General features: G+C 38.0%; 1 protein-coding gene across 4 annotated transcripts in view; it reads left to right on the top strand.

Annotated features, from left to right (window-relative positions):
* The window catches only part of LOC100356313 (formin-2), a 358708-nt gene that overhangs the window by 105783 nt on the left and 233033 nt on the right, over positions 1-19892 (top strand). For 3 of the 4 annotated variants that reach the window (XM_089311640.1, XM_070055559.2, XM_008268219.5), the window contains exons 5-6: positions 6724-8582; positions 10301-10445. In XM_089311640.1, the coding sequence (XP_089167766.1) occupies positions 6724-8582; positions 10301-10445 (2004 nt within the window). Of the gene's footprint in view, positions 1-6723; positions 8583-10300; positions 10446-12935; positions 13092-19892 lie in introns of those variants that run through there. The other variant, XM_089311639.1, reaches the window with a different exon arrangement.

The following is a 19892-nucleotide window of genomic DNA, read 5'->3' as shown; positions in this document are numbered from 1 at the left end:
GGGCCCAAGCACTTGGGCCATCCTCCACTGCACTCCCTGGCCATAGCAGAGAGCTGGCCTGGAAGAGGGGCAACCGGGACAGAATCCGGCGCCCTGACCGGGACTAGAACCCGGTGTGCCGGCGCCGCAAGGTGGAGGATTAGCCTATTGAGCCACGGCGCCGGCCCCAAGAGAAGTTTTAACAAGGAGTGATTAGCTGTCTCAGATTCTTTTTAAAAGGCCAGGGATAAAGCTATAGTATTTGGTAATAAAGAAAACATTAGTGGTACTGTGAGAGCAATTCCATCAGAGTGACATGGTCAAATGGTAACTCTGCTACCCTGGGTAAGATTCCCGATCCATTCCATTGGATTTTTTTCCAGGCTTTGTTCTTTAGGAAGATTTTTATGACATTTGAGAATGGCTGGGTGTTAACATAAGGAAGGTGGATAGGAGGTGAAAAACATGATTTTATATCCATAGATCCTTAAAGGAAAGTGAAACTACAGTAAAATAGTGTTTTTCTTCTTTTGAACTATTTGGGACAATTAAAAAATATATTGCTTGGAGAAGTGGGGAAACTTTTTTCTGCCAAAGGCCATTTGCATATTTATAACGTCATTTGCAGGCCTTACAAAATTATTAACTTAAAAACAGGCCTGCAATGGTTTTATTGAATTTCAAGTCCTGCTACAGTTGCCTTGACAGAGAAAAAACCTAATGATTTCACAGGCCTTATTCGGTCTGTGGGCCGGAGATTCCCCACTCCTCCTAGGCTGTGGCTTAGAACCTCTTCAGAACTCTAGCTTGGCTAACTAGAGTGTTTAGGAGTGTGAAAGAAAACAAAAAATATCAGGTTTTTTTTCTGTTTATTTATCTTTTTTGATCCCCCTTCTCAGACATGTAGCTTATTACTTACACTGTGGTTATTCCCTAATAATGATTATTTTAACTCATTAATCAATTTAACAGCTACTATGTTGAAAAGATGTTAGTGATAATACAGCCAATTGTGCTTTTTAATTTATCTGCTTCCCTTCCTCATCACATTTCTCATTTATGTAGAACAAATATTGGAAGAGATTTGTCATATCCACTCCAGTTCCAAAATATAATTTTAATAATTTATCATTTGTTTCATTAGAATGATTCCAGAGATGTCATTTTAGCTCTTATTTTCTATAATACATTCTGCTTTAAGAGGCACCAGGTAAGATATTTACCATTTATCTCATATTCTAATATTCTCTTCTTTCTTGAAATTTCCCTTTCAAACCTGAAATTTCTACCTTATTTTTTGTGAATAATTATATCTACTCCCAAACTTTATTTCTCTTCTTTTATTGTCTCTTTAATAGGGTCTTTATTTAAAATAAGTTGCCCAAAAGGATTTGGCCTCTCTGGAATCAGCAAGTCTAAGAGTACGTGCAGGGGGCTTCCTATCATCTGGGGCACGTTTGTTTTCTGCTGACTTCTTTTCAGCTGCTGGCTGCTTAGCAGTGGCAGCCTTTTTCCCTACCACAGGCTTCTTTCCGGAGAGTTATTTATTCATCTATTTACTTATTTATTTAGGGTCAGAGAGAGACAGGGAGCGTGAGCTTCTGTCTTCTGTTTCACTCCCCACATGCCTGCAATGCCTGGGGCCAGAACCAGGAGCTGGAATGTGATCTGGGTTTCCCACCTTGTAGCCAGCACCACCGCTTGCCAGGGTCTGCATTGATAGGAAGCTGAAATCAAAACCAGTACCCCAGCCTGGGATGCAGGTCTTTTAGCGCTTAGGCTAAATGCTCGCTCTTGGTTTTCTTTTCCTATAAAATCATGTATTGCATATATTGGCTTTTTCTAGATCTGGAATGCCATTGCTTTGTTCCAAAACCTTAGAATGTGTTAGAAGTTAAAGCATAACAAATAGGAATCCTATCTTTGGCATGAATTATCCATTTTACATATGTCTAAAAGCATCCTAATTTGCAGTAATGTGATCTTTGAATTTAGTAAAATTTGAAAATCTGATAATGATAAAAATCAATTATATATCTCATTAAGATTTATGAAATAAATTGTTACTGTGTTAACTTGTCAATAAATAGCTTTTGCATCTAGGCTCTGAAAATATTCTGCCTATATAATAAACATGATCAAATTTCAAAGATGAGCAAGTTAACTTTTCAGCAAAAGTTTTCACCTGAGTATAACTTGGCTTCCTTTTTGACAGTTATAATCTTTATGATTTGGTAATGTTTCTTGTTTTGTTTTGTTTTGAGGGGGAAATCAGATAATATTATATTTGGAAAAATATTTTTGGTGAACATTTTATTTTTTAATGGCAACTGTTTTTTATGATATTTAAGTGTTCAAATAATTTATAAGAACTAACCATCACCACCCACATATAAGATTATACAGGAATGGAAGAATTTTGGCTGACTTATTGTATATAATTGTTGAGCCAAAGTAAATGACAGACTCTACCACTTATAATGATTTAGGACTTCTAAACAATATTTTAGATACCAAACTACAGAATTGATGGCATTTAGAATATATTTTTTATATTCACTAACTATAAATATATTTATCTTTATTTATAAGGATGCGCCCATTATATAGGTTCTATAGAAAAATTGTCAAGATTACTAATTTCCTTTTCTTTTAAACAACGATCTGATTTTTGATAGTATGAACCATTAACGTCTAGGAAACTGTTGCACAATTACTGGAAAGATGAGTCTCTTTGAAAAGACTCTAAGAAGTATAAAGATAATGAAAAGTGTATTTCGCCAATGTCAAGTCCTTTGAGAATCTAATAGTTCTCTCTCGTTTTACCCAGAGAGACAGAAGATTAAGTTCCAGGCCCTGCATGCAGGGGAGCAGACTCCTAACTTGAGGGCTTTCCATAGACAACATAGCGCCTGGCAGTCTCTCAGAGATTACATCTAGGCTCTGTCCGTGGGTGGGCCTTGAAGCTTCCTGTGGCTCCTGCAAAGAGGATGTTTGCTTAAATGGCCCGAAAATAGAAAGTCCTTTTTCTTGATAATGACTAATATTTACGTTGTAAACATCTGCATAAATCCCTGAAAAAAATATATAACCCATACAGAAATCAACTCTTCTCCTGACAAGCCCTGCAGCGGCTCTGGAGAACTATACAGAACAGGACTTGGCTGACTTGTGAATTGGTACTGTCTGAGAGCCAGCCCACCCTTGACTGATAGCCTTGGATAAGAGAGACCAGATAAGATTCTTTGAAGAATCTTAAATTCAGAACCCAGAATCCTATATACTCTGTAGACCCCTAGTTTGGCTATTCTGCAGTGGTGGATGGCTGACTTCATTTTTCAGAGTCAGTTAAGGTTTGATATGTGCTTAATTGGTCTGCTTTCCTGGAATGGAAAAGGAGATTGTAACATTGAGTCAGGGCTTGGAATTTTGTGGTGCAGGTAAAGAGAGGTCAGAGAGGGCAGTGAAGATTCTAACAAGTTGGTTTTGTGTGTTTTTTTATTTTATTCCAACTTTTCTTCCATATTGTCTTATCTATAAAAGTGATCTGTACAGAAGAGTTCTTTATATAAACATTTCAATCCTTTGTCATCTGTTCATTGTTATCATTTTTTGAATTCTGTGAGTCTGCCACCTTCCTGGAACCATGAGGCTAGATAGCCATTTTTATTCTAGACTGAGTTTTGGAATTCCATCATCTTATCACTATTTCCTATATCAGTTATTAGTTCTGGTTCTTACTGTATATTTGAAAATCCTTGATGTTTGTGAAGTATATTAGTTTATGTTTTTCTCAACATTTTGTTATCTAAGTGCCCTCAATACTTTGTTTAAAATATATAAGATATGAACAGATAAAATACACACTGACAATTTGCCCATTTCTAAAATTAAGAGTAAATTAAGATTTAATTAAAATTAAAATAAGAATCTTTTTTTCTCAATCTATTTTGAAATATTAGAACCAGCTTATATCAGTCTGTCCTTATTGCAGGAACCAAACACCATTCTAAGTATATTTAACAGAAGGATTTATTATATAAAGTTAGGTTCTTTTGTGCAAAAGTTGGAGAATTTGAAGGATCTACTTATAAAATGAAACTTTTCAAAGAGGTGCTTAATCTTTGGTCTACCAGGGAAGCTAAAACCTTTGAGGTCACCCTTGCAAATTGTCTAAGGGGGGCACTGGAATGCTTCAGAAAAATTTTCAAGTTTTCAGATCTTGATTAATAAGAGAGTAGTCAGGAAACACAGCAGTGTGGTCCTCACCTAATTCTGCTTTCTACATTTCTGTGTGACCACATCTATTTGGATGAATCTAGCTGAACCTGTATATGCCATTTTTCTGTGTACTTCTACAAGTAGAAGAAGCAGTAGAAACTGGGAGAGCCAATTCAAAGTAACTTTGAAACTGTCTTAAGTGGATTCCACTTGAGACTGTTAATTTTGGTACCAGTTATCAGATGTGGGATCTTTTTTCTGACTATTAATTAAGAAAGGATAATTAATTAATTATTATAATTAATATTAATTAAGAAAGGATAACAAATACCCCAGGAATCTTCCTAGTCAATGACACAATGACCTGTTTCCCCCAGCTTTGGGTGCTGTGTCCGACCAGCTTTACTGTGACTGTGGGTTCATAAATCAATGTAGAAAGTGTTAAACTAATTGCTACTGTACTAAGTTATTATAACTTTAGTATCAGTTTCTTCATCACAGTTTTTTCCTCCTAATATTGCTTTCATCATATCCAAGTCTATGATGAAAAGACCTGGCTTAGGTAATAGCTTTTAAAAATTGAGTTTTTGGAAAACTCTTTGAGAATCTACTTTCTGCATGTCATTCCTCAACTAACCCTTATTTTTAATTTTAATTTTAATTTTTAATTTTTTATCTGAGAGACAGCACTACAGAGGGAAAGAGAGCTCCCATCTGCTGGTTCACTCCCCAGATGACCTCAATTGATGAACAAGAGTTGGGAGGGTTGAAGCCAGGAATCTGGAAGTCAATCCAGGTCTCCCACATGGGTGTCAGGCATTCAATTCCTGGAGTCATCACTACTTCCTCCCCAGGCTGTGCATTAGCAGAAAGCTGGAGACAGATCCAGAGGTGGGCACCAAGCCCAGGCATTTCAATACCTGGTACGAGCATCCTAGCCTAACTTGATCAGTAGGCCAAATGCCCACTCATATTTTCAATTTTTTAATTTAATTTTTCAAGAGGGGGGTAGGGGAGGAGAGGAGGGAGACAAAAAGAGAAAAAGGGAGATAGGAAGGAAAGGAGGAAGAGGTGGTGGGGAGAAACTCCTCTCTTCTGATTCACTTCCCAGATAGTCTCAATGGTTGGGTGGGCTGAAGACTGAAGCCAGGAATTTAATCTAGGTTCCCCCACGTGCTGTCAGGAATACGACTACTTGAGCCATGACTGCTGCCTCCCTGAGTCTGCATTAGCAGGAAACTGGTATCAGGAGTTGGAGCTTGGTATTGGGATGTGGGATATGGGAAGTCTTAATTGGCACCTGAATTGCTATGCCAACTTCCTGCTCCCATCATCTAACATTTTCCTTTGATGGGTATGAATGGGAGAATGAGAACTTCAGTTATACACCAGCATAACCCAAGAAATACTCACTAATGATTAAAGGTCAATTTTAAGGTATACTGGGTAAATTAAAATAACCTATATATTTTACTAATCCAATATAACAAGGAAATATTGAATAGTTGTAGTGTTTATTACAATGAATTTGGGAGCTAGTTTTTTGGTTTCCAGTTTCTTCTTATTCTTACTGGGGTCATAATTGAGTAATGAAATTAAGTATAGTGGAGAAACAGGATATAAAAATATTTATAGATATTTATTTTACCATGTACTAGTCAGAAAATATATGGTACTATTTTCAAACTGTATATTTTAATACTTGAGTTTTTTGTGTAGATACTGATGAAATGTAGTGACTTAAGAGTTGTGTGCATGTGTGTGTGTACATATATGAGGCACTTGGAAAAAGGAATTAAAAGGTAAGTTTACCTTGGTGCAAAAACAATTGAAATCCATGCATAAATTTTTCATAATACATTTTTCATGAATTTTTGAAGATCCCATGTGTATATAAATTTACATATAAATTACTTCTCAACAGTTTGCCTATTTAAAGGATTCATGTTTGTAAATTGTGAGAATAATCAGTTATTAGTTTTGAAAATATCTTGGGTAAAATGTTAATTATAACAAACATGATATAATTGGTACTATTCATGTTCACTGGGGTATGCTCATGCCCATACGGATGTCAAAGACGCTTTGCATATTCTTAGAGGCTCATTCAGTGATTACTTTTAAATGGTAGTGATTACTTTTAAAACTCAGGATTGCCATTAAAGTGTCTTAAGGGAACATATTACTATGTCACGAGGCATGAGAGAAAGAATCTTATTTTAGAAATAAAATAGTTTGCCACTCAAAATTTTCTTCCTCATTCTCAGTGGTGTTCATATCTCCAATGATATCATTCAAAGATGAGACAACAATAACCTTAGGACCCTATGGTAATGTGTGTAAACCACTTTTAAAGCCAAGGGTAGATGCGTAGAAATATTTATAGTATCTTTCTGTAGAAGGATCTTTCCAGAAACATTACAACAGATGATATGCTTTTTGCTTAATCTTATAATTCTCCTTTTGGCATTTGGATTCTTCCTAATCTCATATGTAACTACACCTGTCCTTGTTGCTCCTCAGGAGGTTCTTGACACGAGGTCTGAGGGACAGGCAACTGTCATTCAGCAGCTGGAACAGACCATTGAGAATCTGAGGACCAAAATAGCTGAGCTGGAGAAGCAGTTCCCTGCTGTAGACATGGAGTTGGCCAGTAGCCATCGAGGTGTTGAGAATGGAGTGGCACCCTCAGAAGATGTCTGTCTTGAAGCTCTCAGGTTAGGAGAAGAGGATGTACGGCCTCAAAGGATTTTACAGGCAAAATCCATACAGACATCCCCTACAGAAGATGGGGGGATACTGACACTAACTTCTGTGAATGCATTGTCTGAGGAACCTCCATGCTCAGCTAGAGCTGAAAGTAGAGCAGCAGCTCTCCCATCCTCACCTTCTGGATTACAGACAAAATTCTGTTCAGAGATTTCTTTGATTGTGTCTCCAAGGAGAATATCAGTACAGCTCGATTCCCATCAGTCCATACAGAGTGCATCACAGCTCCTGCCACCTTTATCCCTTCCATCATCTGATGGTCACGGACAGCCAGGGTCTCAACAGCCCCATGCTTCTTTTCATACTGAGTTTGAAGACAGTCATGAACACTCTGTTTCTGAAAACAGCTGTAACATCCCACACTCACCACTTTTGCCTTGCACAGAGACACCCAGCTCCATGCCTGGCCTGGGCATGGCAATCCCTCCCCCTCCCCCTCTCCCTGGCATGACAGTGCCTGCTCTGCCCAATACAGCAATCCCCCCACCTCCTCCTCTGCCAGTTACAGAAACGCCACCATCCCTTCTCCCTCCTATGTCTGGTGAGGGAGTACCCCTTCCTCCTCATCTTCCTGGTATGGGAATTCCTCCTGCCCCCCCTCTACCTGGTATGGGAATACCTTCTCCTCCTCCTCTACCTGGTGTGGAAATTCCTCCTCCCCCACCTCTACCTGGCATGGGAATTCCTCCTGCCCCTCCTCTACCTGGTATGGGAATACCTCCTGCCCCCCCTCTACCTGGTATGGGAGTACCTCCTGCCCCCCCTCTACCTGGTATGGGAGTACCTCCTGCCCCCCCTCTACCTGGTGTGGGAATGCCTCCTGCCCCCCCTCTACCTGGTATGGGAATACCTTCTCCTCCTCCTCTACCTGGTGTGGGAATACCTCCTGCCCCCCCTCTACCTGGTATGGGAGTACCTCCTGCCCCCCCTCTACCTGGTGTGGGAGTACCTCCTGCCCCCCCTCTACCTGGTATGGGAATACCTCCTGCCCCCCCTCTACCTGGTATGGGAATACCTTCTCCTCCTCCTCTACCTGGTATGGGAATACCTTCTCCTCCTCCTCTACCTGGTGTGGGAATTCCTCCTCCCCCTCCTCTACCTGGTGTGGGAATACCTCCTGCCCCCCCTCTACCTGGTGTGGAAATTCCTCCTCCCCCCCCACCTCTACCTGGTATGGGAATTCCTTCTATCCCTCCTCTACCTGGTGTGGGAATTCCTCCTCCTCCTCCTACTCTGGGAGCTGGAATTCCACCCCCTCCACCCCCTCCACCCCCTCCACCCCCTCCCCCTCCTCTGCCAGGTGCTGGCATTCCTCCACCTCCTCCTTTACCAGGTATGGGGATTCCTCCTGCTCCAGCTCCTCCCCCTGGGACAGGAATCCCTCCACCTCCACCACCCCCTCTCCTTCCTGGTTCAGGACCTTCACTTGCCCCACAAATTGGGAGTAGCACTTTATCGACACCACAGGTGTGTGGATTTCTTCCTCCTCCATTGCCAACTGGCCTGTTTGGATTAGGGATGAGTCAAGACAAAGGGAGTAGGAAGCAGCCAATAGAACCTTGTCGGCCAATGAAGCCTCTTTATTGGACGAGAATTCAACTGCATAGTAAAAGGTAACAAGAAAGCAAGTTTGTCTTTACATACTTTGTTGGTATGAGGGAAGCATTGTGACATAAAGCTTTTGGGAAAATTATAATTTAATGTGTCTTTTTTAGTACATTGTAAAACTTTTCTGTATATTTTTATATCAATATTTAGTGAAACAATTTGTTTAAAATGTTAAGCCTTTCTCAACTAGGAAAGCAATAAGACAAATAACATCTGTAAATATATGTATGTCAATGTATAAGATATAAATATGTCCACTTATAGTTATTGAAATATCTCTTACAGATAGATAGGCTAGCTATCTAAATACCCAGGCTCTGTTTTTCTTAGCATAAATGCTCTGTCACCTAGTTGCGACATTTCACTACTACTCATGTCTGAATCCAACTGAAACTGTGCTTATGTGTTCTTCAGTATAAGTGAGGACAGGTAAGCACAGACTTTTATATCCAAATGATTACCCATATGAGAATCTCCTCGTTGCTTTCACTATTTAAATTTTTGACAAAAGCTTAAAAATATAGATCAAATCCTTAGGCAAACTGACTTCTGTAGATGGTGGTTGTGTTGCTTAAAAGACACGGGTTTGCATTACCAGTCTATGTTTGTAATAATATTTCTTATTGAGACACACTACTCAAAAATACACACATCCACATGTATAACATAATTTAGTTTTGAAAATTTCTCGACACCTTTATGAATGATTGGTGACATAATATGAAGTCATAAAATTATAATTAAGATTGATCATCATAAAATAATCCTTTCACTAGGTCTGCTGGTAGCATTTGACTCATCTGTGCATAGTCCATAGCTTGCTTTGTGCAGTCACTAAGCAATGCTACAATACTTGAATGTGAATTGTTTAGGAGGGTGAGTAGGGAAAAAATATACACTTCATTGTCCTTCCTTGTCTAACTCGTCATGATTCCTTGAGTTTCCTTTGGGTGATATGGCATGTGTTTAGAAATAGTTTTTTTTTTTTTTAAATGGGGGCTCATTTTTCATAATTTATGTTAATTTTCTGTTCATTAAATTATTACCAAGAGGCAATAATCTGTATTTCCTGCCTATTTTTAACCTTGCAATTCATTCTCTGTGCAGTTGCTATGTCACTTATATGTGATGATGAACCATTTTAAACTGTGTCCCAAACTCATTTCTCTAGATCCATATTATGAAGATTTTTTTCTTCTGTATTTTGTTTTGCTACTTTAAAAATATATTTATCCTTTTTGGGTTGTACTACGTGAAAGTGTAGTCACTAAGAAGCTAAATAATAGTGGGATGATGGAATGCCATGTGGAGAGAGAAGATACAGTCTTGGAAACTTACATTTTTAAATCTTTGATTAATCTACAAGACTGATGAGCCTAGGTATATAAGAGATACCAAGAATTTCTTGTCATCTTAACCCATACCAAGAGGGGTTTTCCTTGTATGTTCTTGGACAATGAGTGGCTTAATAACTGAGATTCCTAGAAATTATTCCTGTCATTCTATATGGATAGTATTTTAATTTTCTCATCATGTTGACAAAATAAAATGTTCTTTCCTCCTTTTCTCTTTCCCATTTCCTTCCCTATCTTCCTTTGGCCTGTTCCTTCCCCTCCTTTCCTTCTTCCATTCTGTTTGTGCTCACTTTGATATGTAGTATATGCTTACCATGATACGTAGTTTGACTTGAAGGCCCTTTCATTATTGTTTCGCTTAACTTTAGAGATTCCAGTCCTTCACTTATTTGGGAAAAAATTGAAGAGCCATCCATAGACTGTCATGAATTTGAGGAATTATTTTCTAAAACAGCTGTAAAAGAGAGAAAGAAACCTATTTCTGACACCATCTCAAAGACAAAGGCTAAACAAGTAAGTATTCTTGTGCTTTTGGAACTTGGACAGTGTTTTTGGCATAAGTGTGAAGTTTCATTAGAGAAAATGCTTGAAATAGTTTATGGGCTACAGAAACTTCCACAGACCTTACAGAGATAGCAAAGGTTAGAATTTTAGAATGTATGATTCAGTTAGGCTGGCCAAATGGAATAATAAATAATCATCTCCATCAAGTGTTAATGCTCTTTCATTTGTAAATTGTTAATACATCTTTTTTAAAAAATCTGAGCTATTGCTTCTTTGTAGAATTAGTTATCTTGAAATAAATTTCAACTTGATATAAATCTATCTGGGTGCTAATATGAGTGGAAGAAACAGTGAATGAAAAAAAGCAAAAGTATAATTCTTAATAACTGATAATGTGTTTGTATTTTATTGCATTAGAATGGAGGCACAAGCTATTAGAACCCAGCTAACAGTCATACTGTCTTTGAAATACAGAAGAAACCCTTGTATCCATTTTTGCCATTTCCATTTCCTGTTAGATTCTTTGATCTAACCTGGGACACCTGAGTCAGAAAAAGCATGGTGCTTTTGGAGAAAAACATTTCCAAGCAACATTTCTTAATTTGTACATACTCTGGGCCTGAATATAAAACTATATTATAAATTTCTCAAAGGTGTCATTCAGGAAGGTACAGTAAAACCTCGCAATAATGAGCTCAAGGTATGAGGAATTGCTATTGATGTCCATCCTTTACCCTGAAACGAGGAGTGACCACATTGTTTGACTTCTGCAGGGTGGTTGTAAGGGTGCAATCTGGCAAAGAAAAGGCCAACAGGTCAGTCTTGAGAGGCAAGGATGGAGAAACAAGGCCCTTATCCCCAGTATTCTACTGCCCTGATTTCCTTGAATGTGTGACAATCAATAGGGTCATTCCTTGAATTTTTGCCTCTGACCTGGAAATTTTGACTAGGCACATGGCCCAGTGTTGTTTCTATGGCTATTTCAGAGCAGACAAGTTCCAGGAGATGGACCCTACCAAGTCCAACCAGGAATGAATGAGTTTAAACAGGACAGCTAGCCCCCTAGAACCTATAGTTAAAAAGGGGACAGGCTCAGCCATGCATTGCATGCATCTCAGAATGATGGAGATCCAAACCCAATACAATTGAATTTTTCAAAACTACTTTATTGCTTTATAACTGGTAGCTGATATCCTTAGATCAGTGACTATAGTAAATGGAGCAGTACCTGGGATATTGTAAGTTCCCAATAAGTATTTGAGAAAGGAATAAACCAGCTGCCTAAGGGCAGAATACTACATAAATATCTGACTCTGCCCAGGAGTGATTAAAAACCAGAAAATAATTTATGTCATAATTTTAAGTCCGAGGTTAAGGAGAAGAGAGGTAAATAAATGGAAAACTATATTTTCTCTGGCAGAGATAAATATTCTAAACATCTTTTTCATGGTATATTTGTGTATAGTGCACTGACCCTGAGTCGTCTTCTCTCAGGAGACCTGTCTGCACAAGGAATATGGTGTAAAGACACGGAGGAAAGCGAGGCAGACAGAACTATTACTTGACAAATAGACAGACATGGCACAGAGTGTCTCTGGTGCAGGGATGAAATACCCAAAAAGTAAACAACCCCCTCCCCACATCCCAAATAAGGGAATACAAATGAGGAAATTTTCTCACAAGTTGCTTGTGACTATAGGATTCCATCCTCTAGTTGATGTTATGTTCAGATTTTAGCTTACTGAAATATATGATATATGTCTAAATCATTGAAACTGCGAATGAGTTGGCGTGATGGCCTCTAAACAGCGTGTATGTGTTGAGTATCGTCTCAGCCTAATCACCCTACTCTGTCATTAAGACGTTTCATAAACTGTAGGTAAGAGACTTTGCCAACGTGGTAATTTGCACTTATTGATAGTGACGCTACTGTTGACTGAGTTTCAGACAGGGTTTGTGGAACAATCTCATGGCTCCTGATAAGCCAGCAACTCCTTGGCTTGGCTCTTGGTACTGAAATTTGCTTTTGGAAGGAAAAAAGGATTTTTTTCCTGTGTGCTAGAGAAAAATCTGTTGCAAAGTGAAATATTACTGCAGAAACCTAATTTTATTTAATTTTCTTGTGTTTGGAATAAAAAATCCAACATTCCATTTACTTGAGACATGCAGAATTTCGTTAACGAAAGTATCTTTTTAGGATGCATGAAAATGGTTCCACTTTTTATGGGAAATGAATACCAATCGTATGTGCAGACATTTTGGTACCTCATGATTCATTTCCAGTAAAATTAATAGGCTTTAATGCTGTGGCATATGTTTATGGAGGTATTTCAAGCAATTCTTCTTATATACAATGGAAGCTGGAAGTTCTGTTTTTCTTTAAATATTTAAAAATAGCCAAATAATTTCTCTGTGATCTGTCTTCCTCTTGAAAGTAGGACTGTAGTTGAATGTGCTGGTATTTAATGAGCTGCCTGGGCTGTTTTTACTGTCACGCAGAGACGTCTTCAGTGTGATAACAGAGGATTCCTCTGCTGGGCACATTGCCGTTTGGCATCAGGAGAAAGGATTATTCTGTGGACACCCAGACCAGTAGTGATGATGAATATCTTGTATTTTCTAAATGCCTTTTTCCACTAAGGAACTAGAGACAAGCATTTTATATTTTTCTTATGGAAAATATATGTTAATTTGTTCTGTGATAATTTCTGTAACCTCTCTCTCTTTCTCTTGAAGTATTACACAAAGGAAGATTAGAATGAGAGTTTATTGGAATATAGTTTTATAGTTTTTTGTGACCTTTATACATGTGAGACTTATAAATTAGAATTATATGTTAACCTGCTAACTTAAAACAACAGTAGCAGCCCTTAAGGAATAAAGAAAATAATAGGTAAAGCAGTCTCATATGACATCCATGTTTAAACATCAGCACACAAATACACTTGCCCATTTTTAAGGAATGCTCTAAAACTAGTAAACATTTAGTTCCATCTCCTCTCTATTTCCAGGATAACTTAGTGATTATAAAAATTGATAATGGTTCTCAGCCATTTGAGGATCTTATGTGATAAAAAAAGGTAAAGTTTATCCTGAGCTTATGAGCAAGAAAATGTGAGAATTTACTTTGGAAAGATTTCAATAATAAGGAGTATCTCAAAAAAGTTTCTGGTTAATTCTGTGTGCAGTGAGATCATAAGGAAATAAATTTTGGCAAACATAGTATTAATTATGACAACAACAACAATAATAATCATGGAAATCACAAGTCATATTGTCCCATGTATTTTCCATGTGTTAGTTATTGTTCTTACCACTTAAAATAGTTCATTTATTCTTCATATTCTAGGAGATAGACAAAATTATCCCTATCTCATAGAACAGAAAATTGAGATATAGAGAAAATCAATAATTTTCCCAAGCTGGTAAGGGGAGGAACTCAAGTTTAAATCTGATCAGAGCCTATGTTCTTCAAAAGTCATAAATATGAATGTGAAATATGAATTGCAAGTGCAGTATTTTATTTATAACTAGACCATAAAAATAATTTGAATTTGTACTGTTTTTGTTTTTATATTTTAGTATATATTTTTTAATTTGTAATTTTTATTTTGTTTGAAAGGCATCCAGACACAGAGGGATATCTTCCACGTGTAGGTTCACTCCCCAAATGTCCACAATACCCAGGAAAGGGCCCAGATAGAAGTGGAGGAGCTGAGAATTCAATTTGAGTTTCCCACATGAGTTGCAGGACCCAAAGCTATCATCTGCAGCCTCCTAGCCCAGGCCACACATTAGCAAGAAGCTGAAAGTGGAGCCAAGCCAGGCATCCCAGTATAGATATCGGTGTCCCAAGTGGCATCTTATTGTGTGCTAGATACCTGTCTAAGTATGCTCAATATTTAAATGACTGTAATTGCACTTACAAAAATGTATGTGGAACCAGTTTTCAAACCTTTTCCAAGGCCAGTGTTGTGATATAGTGGGTAAAGCTACTGCATTGCCTGCAGTGCTGACATATATGGGCTCCTGTCTGAGTCCTGGCTGCTCAGCTTCTGATCCAGATCCCTGCTGATGTGCCTGGGAAAGCGGAGGATGGTTCAGGTACTTGGCTCCCTTCACCCAGGTAGGAGACCAAGAAGAAGTTCCTAGTTCTTGGCTTCAGACTGGCTCAGACCCAGCTGTTGCAGCCATTTAGGAAGTGAACCAGAAGAAGGAATATTCTCTCTCTCTCTTCCTCCCTCTCTCTCTCTTTCTCTCTTTCTCTTCCCCTTTCCTGACCCCTGCCCTTAACTCTTCCTTTTAAATAAATAAAATATATCTTAAGGAAAAAAAATATTCTAACATTCTAAAATATTTTGACAAGTACATGGATGTGAAACCACCAAATGTGACATTTGCCCAGCTAAATAGAAGTTTATCTAAATGATGTGAGCTTTAAACATATACACTTCTGTGAGTAGTTAAAAATAAGGGTCATTTGTTGTGTGGTGTATATAATGGCTAAAGACAGCAACTGTGGTGAAACTACACCAAATGTCAGCTGATAATTTTTATTCACCCCATAACAGAAAAAGAATCATCATGGTAAAATATGCCTTGAGGAAGCAATGTCTAATCATGCTTAAAATGTCTGTTAAAGGAACATGTTACCCATAATGTAAATTTGCACACTGAAGTTAACAAGAGTGAATAAGAAGAAATCGTGTTATTGTTTAAAATCCATAGCTGACATTTGCATAAACATTTAATATAACACAATTGAACCTCTGTGAGGCTTGTCCCATTTATCATTTCAAAATGCTTTGCCCAAAGAGTTGGAAAGAAAAACTATTTGTGTTAGTTAAATATTTGTTGACTTCAGCCTCTAGGAATAGGATTAGAAAAATAATGAAATCTCCTCCTTATTATAAGGAGAAGTAATGAAAGGATTGATTCATTAGAATTCATATTTAGTGCAGACGAATATGATAAAGAATTAGACATTTGGTATCCTGTTTCATTTTTTATTGTGCTTGATAATTTCCAATAAAGTTTTCTTAATGTTGTAAAATTCATAATAATGATGAGAAAAGAAGCATTCATTAGTCAGCTGCTCCTAAATCAGGTACAGATTATACTAGCTCTAACTATTCTTAGCTGAGCTGTGATTGCTCTTATAATGCTTTTTCCTGCAGTGTTGAGAAATTTGGGGAATGCATGTGCTAAACTTTAAATATTGCCTGGTGGTGTAATATTGATTACTACAGAAAAGAAGAAAAGATTACATGCTTGTATTTTATCTGTAGATTTTTGTTTCAGTTTTATTTATTACAAACATTAATTTTTAAATTTCTAAAAATATGTTTTATAATGACTGCTGGAGATTTCAGTGTTCACAGGATGATAAGATGAATGATAGTCTGCTTAGCAGAAGTATTATATTTTTGTGTTGGGGTCTTTGAATTGTAGGAAGAAAAGGTGTGTTTTGGTTGATTTGAACAGTTATATTTGTCTTTTAGACTGAAGACCTCAAATGTCTGAAAAACCAAATATCTTATAATAAGACAATTTAGATTTGTTTTGGGATACATAATAAACATTTGGTACTCTAACTTTGAACATCTGCTTTTAATAGAATACATTCCAATTGCAAGCCTTAAAAATGTATTTACATAGAAAACCACATCAAAATACAAAGCTATAATTAGACAAACATAGGTTTTATGGAATCTGGATTTGTTTTAGATGTTGAAAGATTTATTATATTTTGAAGATGCTATTCCTATAACTATTCATAGAGCACACCCAATCAATTGAAAGAATGCGACAATAATAACCTCTGTTTTAAAAGTTTCTTTCAGCCAAAAAATTGTTTTAATACTTTTAAGTAAACAGCTTAAAAAAAAAAAACAGCATCATAGAAAAGAAGGATAATTAAACTAATGATTCTTGACCTTGTCAGGTTGTATATTAGAGAAATTTGATTGATTGTTCCTTGATAACATATAGAATTATAATGCTGAGGATTAATTCTTTTGGACTTTTATTCCTATATTATTATATTAAGATTCTCTTGGACTAGCTGTATAAGAAAGAGGTACTGAGTTTTAATGGGTGGATGTTTTGTTTATCATGATCTACAGGAATTGAAAGAAGGTTGGATAGAGAGTATAAATCATATTTGGAGCAGATGCTAGGAGAGCATTTTCTTAATAGTGCCAATTTAGAGGGCGGTAGCTACTACAGAGAGCCTGAAAAACTAAAGAAAGGAAGCTTTCTTTTATTTCGCTGGTGGAACAGTAAAAGCTAAATTTCACTGTTGCGTTCTTTTTTGACATTACGATAGCAGAATTTATCCATGTGTAAGAGAGGGCACAGAGATTCTCTTACATCCCTGGCAGTTATCATGGAATAACCCAAGAGAGGCAGTATTGAGTAAGTGAAGTGACTATACGTCAATTACTCTTCAGGTTCCACACTATGTACTAAAGACAGTAAATACCGTGGGTGGTCAGAGTTGAATAGAAGGTGAAGGCTAGACTTGGGATACAGGCTAGGTGGAGGAGATGCAGTTTGAAGTGGGCTATGAAGAATTTATTTGGTGGAGATATATAGATAGGATTAGGGGTGACTTTTTGAGAATAGCACCATGAGCAACGATTTCCTTGAAGTTTATTTAAAACCACAGTAAATCAGTCAATATCATAGCAGGCTTCTGTGTACTCCTGTTGGAGAGCTTCAGGAATGTGCATGTAGATAATTTATATTCATTTCCTCTAGCTGAACATATTTCCTTTCTTATCCTCTGGAAGTTTTCAGGTTTGCCATCTTAGAAATAAGTGTGAGAATTGAATTGTAATTGTAAGATGTCTTGGTGGCATAGTATTAAACAGCAGAATGTATGTTTCTTTTTTTTTTTTTTTTTTTTTTTTACAGGCAGAGTTAGAGAGAGAGAGAGAGAGAGAGAGAGAAAGGTCTTCCTCTACCGTTGGTTCACTCCCCAAATGGCCGCCATGCTTGGCGCGCTGTGCTGATCCGAAGCCAGGAGCCAGGTCTTCCTCCTGGTCTCCCATGCAGGTGCAGGGCCCAAGCACTTGGCCATCCTCCCCTGCCTTCCCGGGCCACAGCAGAGAGCTGGACTGGAAGAGGAACAACCGGGACAGAATCCAGCACCCCAACGGTAACTAGAACCCCAGGGTGCCGGCGCCGCAGGCGGAGGATTAGCCTAGTGAGCTGTGGCACTGGCCAGAATGTATGTTTCTTTACCACAGATAGCAATAGAATTTTAGGTAACTCCAAAGCAAAGGCATTTTATTCTTTTTTGATATACGTAGTTACAGCTCATACTTCTGGCCTGTGGGCAGGGGTGCTGGTGACATAGATCAGATTTTTCCCAGTCCAACTGAGTGTGATATAAGCTGAAAGTGGTTCTGATAATTTGAAGATACAAGTTTAAGGTTTAAAAGAAAAATTAATGGTCTGATATGCCGCTAAGATATTACTTTGTTTTTAAAAATTTTATTTGAGAGAGACAGTGACAGAGGCAGTCTGTCAGAGCTTTTACCCATTAGTTCACCTGCCAACTGTCTTCAATGGGGGTCTGAAGCCTAGAGGCAGGAATGCTACGCAGGTTGCCCCTATGGGCTGCAGGAACCCAATTACTTAAGCCACTACTGCTTCCTCTTAGGATCCACATTGGCTGGTAGCTGAAGTCAGGAGTTAGGAACTGAATCTAGATATTCTACTGTGGGATGCAGGTGTGTTAACTGCTAGGCTAAATGCCTGCTCCTGAAATATGACTTTAAAGAGTTGTTTAGCTATATTTTCTAGACAGACAGTGTGAGGAACTTGATGGGTCCTCTCCCTAGCAAAACCATAATTTAACTAGTGAAAATTATATTTTTATAATTTTTTATTATTTAAAAAATATATAAGATCTCTAGGAATTGTCCTAAGGGCATGTGGTATATGGAGAAGCAGTCATTCCAGAAAATCTAAAATTCAGTAAGAACAGTGTGATTTTGTGACATTTGGGGTATGACCTGTTATATCACCAGTCATCTTCAATTCTGCTCTCACCCAGGGATTTACTGCCAAGAAGACAGGAGCTCCCTCTCTCCACAGCTCTGTCAATGGCATTGGTTCCATCCTGGGAGAAGCAGGATATTAACATTTGTCATTTCCCCAGTACCCTCTTGCAGAAGCTCTATTCCAGGGAGAATCAGGAATCAAAATGAAATGCTGAGACAGGCCCTCTATGGAGCACGGGCAATTCTTGGAGTTGGGGAGGCTATGCACATGTACCAAGCTGCACCCTCTCAGGGGCAGTCACAGCACAGCATGGGGCACACTTGAAAGCATTCTCAAGCCTCGCGCAGACTCATCAAAACCAGTGGAAGCTTCACTGACATGAGTCTTAAACATACTTCTGTCCAGACTGACTGAGCAATAAGCTACTCTGACCCAGGGTCAACTTCTAGGAAGCCAGGATTAAAAATAATACCCCAGTCATCCCTGGCAGTCTGGAAGCTCTGTGAATACCCAAGGTTGTACCCTCTCAGGAGCAATTAGAGGGGGAAAAGCCAAGCTACTAGTCCTGAATGTGTGTGTGTGTGTGTGTGTGCATGTATGTGTGTTTCTATAAACTTCCTCAATTGTGATAGTAGCTTCCAAGACACTCTGCCCCACTCCACCACATGCAATGGGTAAGTAAGTTAAAACTCTTAAGTGGTTTGGGAGACTTAAGCACCCTCTGTGATTATGATCTCTGAGTAGACCTTTAGAAAGCCATGCTAAAAGATAAACAGTTGGGTGAAATGTGTGCAGGAACATCAGACTACACGGTGTGTTAGAACTAGGTTTTACTGAACCAGTCTTGCTAAGCCACTTCATTAAATAAGCACCAAAAACAACAGCCTGTATGAAAGGGAAGGGATAATCAGCATATAGGGTTGTTACAAATTATTATCTGAAATAACCAGTTTTCAGTAACAATTTTATGAGACATGCAAAGAAACAAGAAAGTGTAGTCCATAACCAGGAAAACAGGCAAAAGAAACATCATTTGAAGAAGCCTAGAAATTAGGCTTAAACAACAGAAAAGACTTCAAACCATCCATTGTAGATATCTTCAGAGGACTCAAGGAAACTATGAAAAGAGGTATGATGATAGTGTTTCATCTAGTAAGGAACACCAATAAAGAGAAAATTAAAAATTCTGGAGTAAACAGTCACCAGCATGAAAAAAAAATCACTAGATCATTTAATAATTTGTGGTGGCAGAAGAAAGAGCAAACTTGAAGGTAGAGACTATATAATTTGAAGAACACAGAGAAGAAAGAATGAAAACTGTGACATAGTCTCATAAAAATGTGAGGCACCATTAAGTGACCAGTACATGTGAAAAGTATCATGAGGAAAAGAGAGAAAAGGGCAGAAACAATATTTGAAGATATAATGGTGGAAAACTCCCAA

Source organism: Oryctolagus cuniculus, chromosome 13 (assembly GCF_051225735.1).
Source record: "Oryctolagus cuniculus isolate XC-2025 breed Fujian yellow rabbit chromosome 13, ASM5122573v1, whole genome shotgun sequence".
Classification (NCBI taxonomy): Eukaryota; Metazoa; Chordata; class Mammalia; order Lagomorpha; family Leporidae; genus Oryctolagus; species Oryctolagus cuniculus.
This window is presented reverse-complemented; position numbering and strand designations above follow the sequence as displayed.